Source organism: Orbicella franksi, chromosome 7 (genome assembly GCF_964199315.1).
Source record: "Orbicella franksi chromosome 7, jaOrbFran1.1, whole genome shotgun sequence".
Taxonomy (NCBI): Eukaryota; Metazoa; Cnidaria; class Anthozoa; order Scleractinia; family Merulinidae; genus Orbicella; species Orbicella franksi.
In genome coordinates this window covers 28,777,055-28,784,630 of record NC_138151.1, presented here as the reverse complement: position 1 = coordinate 28,784,630, position 7,576 = coordinate 28,777,055, and the positions used below count along the sequence as shown (strand labels likewise).

The window sequence follows — 7,576 nt, the reverse complement described above, 5'->3', positions numbered from 1 at the left end:
CTGGATTTACTTCCCTTTTCATTTGATTCGTTGACGGATCACTATATCACCTCCAACCAACAGCCGACAAAGAATGTTTTACTCTTGCGCAATACGCCGAAAAGTGAATTTTACTGACATGCGTGCGTTATACAGTCCGACTTTGAACTTTGGGTCTGCAAAGACGGTATACCGTTTTTGTTGGCTAGAAATTGGTTTTATTTAGCGTCCGAGTGCCATCGATCACTTTAAAGCTTATCACCTCAAGTTTCCTGGGAAATATTGATGTTTCCTAATTCCACATTCTGCACTGCAGATTCTTTGTTCATTTCTACCCTTGTAGAAAGGTAGCTGCTGAACTCTTGAGAGTCTTTTGACGCCAGCGGACACAACACCCGTTTCATTCCGTTGCGAAACCGCTGATCTCGTATAGCGTAGATCACGGGATTCACGCAGCCGTTCAAAGTAGTGATGGTGAGCACCGCGTTTAAAGCACTGCTAGAGAGTTTCCAGGACCCTTTAGTGGCCATCTTAGCAACAGAGCAAACAGTGTAAGGAAGCCATGAGATCACGAACGCTCCCAGCACGATAAGCAGTGTTTTCATGGCCTTTGTTTCTATTGCTCTTTGGCCTTGTTCGCTGGAGCCAGATGTGTTCACCGAATTCTTTTTGATGCTCTTCACATGGTATCTGGCTACGAAGAATATCCTACAGTAACAGTAGGCCATGCACAACACCGGAACAGCAAATGGAAAGAACGCCAAACCGAGAACGTACACTCTATTCGCCAGTCCCTTCGCGCCCCAGTTTGGACGGCAAGTGGAGGTCTTGGGATCATACATGACCTCGCCCCAGCCTACCTGCGGTGCAAAAGCCCAGAAAATGGAATGGACCCAGCCCACCAGTAGTGCCAAAGCTGAACGGAAAGTGGTCAGCGTAGTCTGGTACCTAGTAAGCAGAAGAAGGTGGAAGCTGATTGGACAAAAGTGTATTTTAACATATGGGGTCGCCGGACTCGGTTTGAGCTATACGTGATTTAAGCTAATTAAAATTAAGTGTGAACGGGTTTTGCTGTTGCTGTCGCTGAACGTAATCTGTTTACCAATGATTGCGCATATGTTTGATACCATCATTACGGAATCAGACGAAAAAGACTGGTAGCAATGATTCAGCTAAGAAGAATTAAGTTCTAAAAAAGGCTGGAAACCGCACACAGCCACCTTAAAGTGTTTGTGCTAAGCAAAGTTTAGTTTCTTACATGAAATTCAGAAAAGAAAAGCATTACAAGGGTCCCCTAAAAAACTGCAAATGCTGCAATAGTCAAAAATTAAGTTTACATGAACGAGTTCGGAGAAACTTAACACTTAATTGAATCTTCCTGTCGAATTTCGCACGAAGGTCGTTTCAGAAAATAAAGAAGAATTTCCTTCCAAAATAGGAAGTAGCAACAGTGTAATTTGCATAATGACCTCGTACTCACCAAACAGGTGCGGTGACCGTTGATTTGCCCGATGCTTCCGCAAACGCTTGGCCGAGCGTTAATTTCGAACACTAGGAACCCATGAAGCTCTCGTCGGCAAACACTAATTATTTCTTGTGTAGTACAATTTCTTCCACTGAGCTCTTAATTTTTTTTTTTTTAATGTATTGTTTATTGATCAATAATTCATTCTATCACCTTGAAATAAAATGTAGTTTGCAGTACGGTGATACTCGGTTTGGGAATGAGATGTTGCCCATTTTTAATTATCACTCTCGCGTACTAGGATGTCTTCTGATTATCTCTACAGACAACGGTTTCCGGTTACTTTTTGAGTGAAAGGTAAGAGAAGATTTCCTTCCGAAAACGGGAAGAAATTGTCACACCGGATATTTGAGGCACTGTCGGAAACACTCACGTAACAATCGCCAACTTCGAACACAATTGCCATGAGTTTAGTTAGAAATACTTTGACCGCCCCTCAAAAAAATATAGCGGTTGCTTGATTTATTTTCAGTGCCCATTTTCAATTCATTTCAGGATTCAAAACGAGCTAAGCAGTTAATTTTCACTTCCATTGATTGACTAGCATTATGTCCGCAGATGTTTATGTATTTACATTCACATTGATGTGCAAACAATTTTCAAGAGGAAAACATTGTAAACGTGACTTCCACTATGATTACTGGTCGGGTTAAAATGGGACATCCGGACGGGCACTCAGTTCAGTGACTAATTGTTAAGCTTGAATCTCCCCTTTATTATCAATTTTTTCAGTTTTATTTCTCTCCAGGATCCTTTAATTCTCCTTTTCACGTTAACGGGCATCAAATTGGGCCTGGCAGGAAATTTGCTCGGTCAATTTATTTTCGTAGACGAACGCTAAGGGTCCGTCTCTGCTTACTACTGACTACTCTACTGAATGATTTTTAACCGTATACAATACACCGATGAAAGTCGTCTCCAAAAATTCTGTACATGCTCTCGATTTTTTTTTCAAAATTATGACCAATGTTACGAATATAAATATTGCGGTGCAGTGTACTAAAAATATACATTTTTCTTGTTTTCAGGTACAGTTTCCGAGGTTTTCGCTCACCGTTAATTTCTTTAGATCAGTTTCAAGCAAAAGTTTACTGTTCTCCGTTTTAGCGATTTCATAATTTTGGTTATTTCCTTTCGCTGAATTATAATTCAGAAATATCCCCATATCATTGAAAACGGATAATCAAACAAACAATAACCTTTGTTTTCCTTAATGGGAAAGGATATTACTTCAGGCACCCTCTTCACAAATTTCCCCTTTATGTCTAAATTGTCATTGAAGTTGTTAACGTTCTAAATTGCTTTTTCAGTAATGCACTTTCTCATTGCCCACGGTATGATAATTTTACTGTGCATGTTTGCAATCGTGAAAGCGTTTTCTTTGTGTGCGCTAAAAACTGTAATCTGTTGTGTACAGCTCCGCAAATACATTAGACGCCAACTACGAAAAAATAAAATCTTCCTTCCTCAGTTTTTCATTTAATGGTGTCTTGATTTTTATTTGAACGTGAAAATTGTCAAAATTGCCTGAGGGAATTATTTTTGTCATTAAGAACGTGATTATCAGTGAAGTCTGATCAAACATGATTTAGTGCAAAGTAAACGATAAAAATGCCTGGCCTATCGGGCAAAAGTACAACTCCATTTTGTGGTTGGCTTACGCACACAAGATGATCCGAAAGATTTAGAAACAAACACAACACTTGCTAAGTTAATGGCTTCTTTTTTAGCGTTGCTATTTTTTTCTTTTTACATAAACTTGTTGGATTTGCAGTTAGTTGGAAGAGTATTTGTTTCAGTCTTACCTTAAAGGATCGGTTATCGCGAGAAACCGATCTACACTCACCAAACAGAGTGTCATGAGAGAGGCGTTCAGACTCAGTGAAACAAACGCCGCGTGCCACCCGCACCACGCAGTTGACATGTACCACTCCTGAGCGAGCGAGGACGCGATGTAAAATGGAATATAGATGGCTCCTACAAGAAAATCCGCAGATGCGAGGCTTCCGATGAAGTAGTAAGTCGGTTTGTGAAGTTTGTGGTTGAAGACCACGATGGCAACCACGAAGGTGTTACCCAAAACGCTACCAATGCCGATAAATACTAGCAAAATTACTTGTATGTACACCTCAACATCACTTCTCAATGGAGTTGTTTTTGAGGTGGATTCAGTTGCATTCAGCTGGGTGTCCTGTGTAGTGTTGATCATTTTGTAAACTTCCTGGCTCTGTTTCACTCGACCGTTGTTTTCCACAGCAGTCCGTGACCCACTGGCTCGACCCAATCAATACAGAATGGATCAATTATCTAGACCCGGCGACTATGTTTGCAGTTTTCTGAAAAGAAAAATATTGTGTTAATGTTTGCATGTAATTAGCATAAAAATAGGACATTTTACTTCGCTCCTGGGTAAATAAATTACAAAAAATGGGAAAGAAATTGTTTGCTAAGTGCGCTTGAGCAAGGAAACATGCTCAGTTCTCCTTGAGTGGCAGAAAACAGGGGAGACAGTAATCGTCAACTGTTTGTACAGAAAAAAGGTGGGTTTCGTTTAAACAACCAGGATATAATTTCCTTTTAAGAGGACAGCTGCCACTCGAGAATATATAATGTAAAAGAATAGCCCGTGGAAAAAAATCTGTCGAATCTCGAATGATTCGTTTTCAAAGGCATACGAAAGATGAAAACAATTCGGCTGAGAGAGAAACAAAAAGCAACGCAAGAGTCAGTTAAATTGATGAGTAGTTGAATTCACGACTCAACCATTTTCTCATTAATCGAATTCTTATTTAGCTGGAGTTTACCTCCAGCAGAGTTCGTTCAAATGATTTACAAAAGTCATGTTCGCTTTCCGGCTTGTCTACATCAGGACAACTCATCCACCTGCCATCTCCCAATGAATGCGAGCTCATACCATCTGGAAGATATGTTTTTACCAGCCGAGCTATAGTTACAGAAAGCCTGAGAAAATTCGGGTGAAAATAATAAAAATATCTACTGATTAAAGACTTAAAATTTAGGAGAGGGCAAAGGGTTAAGAAGGGGGAAACCTGTGACAGTTTTAACACAACCATGAGAGTCCAGTGAGAGGCGCCGACGATATATGAGTTCATTATTTCTCCGCATTTGGTTTAAGTTTCTCTTGATATTACTTTTTTATTACCTTACATTCCCCCTGATTAATGTTCTCTTGATATTTTGAAACCAAGATATTACCTTTTTTGACAGAAGTTTTCATATGATATGACGAGCTGCAGACAAATAGATATTAGAGCACTGTATACAAGGACTGAAGGCTAAATTTTAATTTACTTTTGTAAGGTTAACCTACAGCTTAATGTCGCTTAACGAATCGTAAATCCTTGGTTTGACGTGGAAGTTAACTTTCCTCCGAAATAGAACGTTTTTGCCGTGATTAAAATACTCTTAATTCATCTGTTTTCGTGAATGTTTTTGATGCGGCGTGTAAACCGAAACACGGCTAGATGCGTTTTGAAATATAACAAGTTCGTGTTGTCTTCCATGCTAAGATATTGCCAGATTTCGTAGAGCCATACTCTTGTAGCTTGTTAGTAAAATTTCCTTCTTTGATCAAGATTGTATTAATATTAGTATTAGTATAGTTTTTTTATAGTTTTTTTAGCAGTGTCCCCTAATTAGTATGGTGTATTATTTCCAGGCTATAAGGTTTTTGACTCTTTAATAAAGTTCTCACTCACTCAGGTGCGAAGTTATGTCCCCGTAAAAAAAGCCCGAAAATTTTCCTATGAATGTTAATTAAACAATGTAGCAAATGGAATAAATCAAATAAACAATCCACTGGAAAAAGTGAGCTTAAATTGTTGTCAATGAAACAATGGTGAAATTAGAATGACAACAGAAGATGAAATCGATATTTTAAAACACACGGATTTGAATGCAGCCGCCTCAGTATTTTCACTACAATACAGCGGCGTTTCTAAGCTCGCCGAACATTGAGTACAGTGCAAAGCTTGATCATTAGAACGATTTAAAAATGTTGTACCGCCCAGCTTTCGAAGCTAGAGGCAGTACTCTTGATGTATTTTTGCGAGCGAAATTTTTATTGAGAATTATCCTAAGAATCCTTTTCAGATTAAACAATGCGCGCTATTTTAATCGAAATCCCAAAATTATGACAGCTACAAGCAATTTCCTGATGTGATACTGAAATAAAAAAAAATATGTTTAATTTCCGTTCAATAGAAAAAGAGAAAACAGCAGTTTCTATTTGCGGCTAAATACGTGCAAAGTTTTGTTCGCTAAAGTTTCTATCCTGCGTATTGATTTTAAGACTTTAAAGATGGAAAGATACCTCGTTTTTACCAACAGTATAGGTCAGTTTTTAGATGGTTTTGTAAGACTTGATACCTGTACCCTTTCAAGACTCTTTCTTGTCATGAAAAATTCGGACTCACTGTTGTCGACTGTGTTGACCTGTGTCAAAACTAACTAGAGTATATTTTGAATATCGTGTACAGCGTCAACCCGAAACTTAAACCGTGACAATTCAGCTTGGTTTGTTCAACGTTTCTGACAGGTCGGCTGGATACAATATTTTCAAATTAATCCCTGAGGTGCAAACTGCAAAGAATAGAATGTCCTCTTCTTTTAGTATTCAGTTTTAAATATAAGGGTAACAATTTGGTACACGTTAATTTAAATCAACAGCATTAAGGTAGGATTACGTACCTGTTAATAAGTGTATAACTGTATAGCGTTGCGCGTTCGAGCTGTTAGCTGCAATGAACTGCCAGTTGTTGGTGTTGTACTCTAGCCCTTGTATCTGCAATGTAACAAGGAGATGTTTGTCTCAAATATTGCACCTGTTCCATTACTACCTATTAGCAATTCGTCCCCTAGGCGATATGCGAGAATGGACTGAAAAGTAATTACCGGGCTTCTTCCACTTATTACTTTTAGAGTTTTGAGTCGCTTTGTGGCGCATTGCCAACAGCAACTGTAAATAAACATTGAACACTTCACTCACGCTTTGAGGTTTAAAATGTTTTTACGCTTCGCAGTACAAAAGGATGATTAATCGCACATAGGAGACAGAAGCAACGTTGAACTGTCCGTTTAAATTTAAAGCCTCCCGGTCACTCTTTAACGGTGCAAAAACGTTGTTTTTTGCAACATCTTTTGATGAAATAGATAAAGCAAATTGTAACGTTAAGTTGTTACCACTCTGAAATGGGACATTTCAGTTTCAGTTAAGGATCTGGGGGAAATTTAAGATTATCAACATATGGCACACTCTCAAAGTGTTATCGGAGATTTTTGAATTTTAAAAAGTTTTCTTTTACAATCAAACTCCAAATTAACACCGACCCTTAACATCATGTTTTAATCATGATATTTAATTTGTGGAAGAAACTGATTTCATGTTGCCGACCAGTCGAGGCCGACAGTGAACAATTACTGCTTTTCCAGCCGTCTAAAAAACCGCTTGTAATCAAAGCTTTCACAAACCTCTTTAACGTTTCCGCTAACAAGAGTTTTAAAGTTATTAAAAGGCTTTAAGCGTTGCAAAAATCCGGCATTTAATTTCATACGTGCGGGCAGGTTTTCCGCAGTTCTTGACTGATATAAGACTTTCTTTTTATCAGATTGGAAACGTAGTAATTGAAAGAGAAGATTTTTTTAATTTTGAAGAGAGCAAAATCAGTGTTATCAGTTCTTTCTCTACATTTCCTGAAAATCAAGAAAATATTTTTTTACACGAGAGTACACCTTTCATACAATTCTTAAAATTGTGTTTTGGAAAAATGGCTTTACATCTAGAAGTTCCCCCTCCCTCTTTTTTCACCAGATGTTTCACTAGTAAGTTGAAAATAAAAGAAATTCAATGAGTTTGTTCGTATCTAAGGAATCAAGAAGGAACTAAGAGTAGGGCTGGGCGCTTTTAGAAGCTACAATCGTGAAAATGAGTCCGCGCGCCTGCTCTCAAAGTCACTCGGATCACTCCGAAGTTCCCCGATTGGGGAACGTCGGCGGACAAATGGCGCCTAAAATTACAGTCACGGAGAACCTGAAAACCACTCTTAAGTTTTT

The 7,576-nt window shown here is 38.5% G+C and overlaps 1 protein-coding gene across 2 annotated transcripts; it reads right to left on the bottom strand.

The window, feature by feature from the left end:
- Positions 1-240: 240 nt before the first annotated feature.
- Positions 241-7,387, bottom strand: LOC145491760 (trace amine-associated receptor 9-like). Of its 2 annotated transcripts, XM_081471009.1 has the most exons (3): positions 6,215-7,387; positions 3,310-3,840; positions 241-927 (listed from the first exon to the last, which is right to left on the bottom strand). In XM_081471009.1, exons 2-3 carry the CDS (start codon positions 3,711-3,713, stop codon positions 243-245), a joined length of 1,089 nt encoding a protein of 362 aa, XP_081327135.1. In that variant the 5' UTR covers positions 3,714-3,840; positions 6,215-7,387; the 3' UTR covers positions 241-242. The 2 variants fall into 2 exon arrangements, with proteins under 2 accessions (XP_081327135.1, XP_081327134.1); XM_081471008.1 differs by lacking the exon at positions 6,215-7,387 and having other exon boundaries at positions 3,310-5,601.
- Between the last annotated feature and the right edge of the window lie 189 nt (positions 7,388-7,576).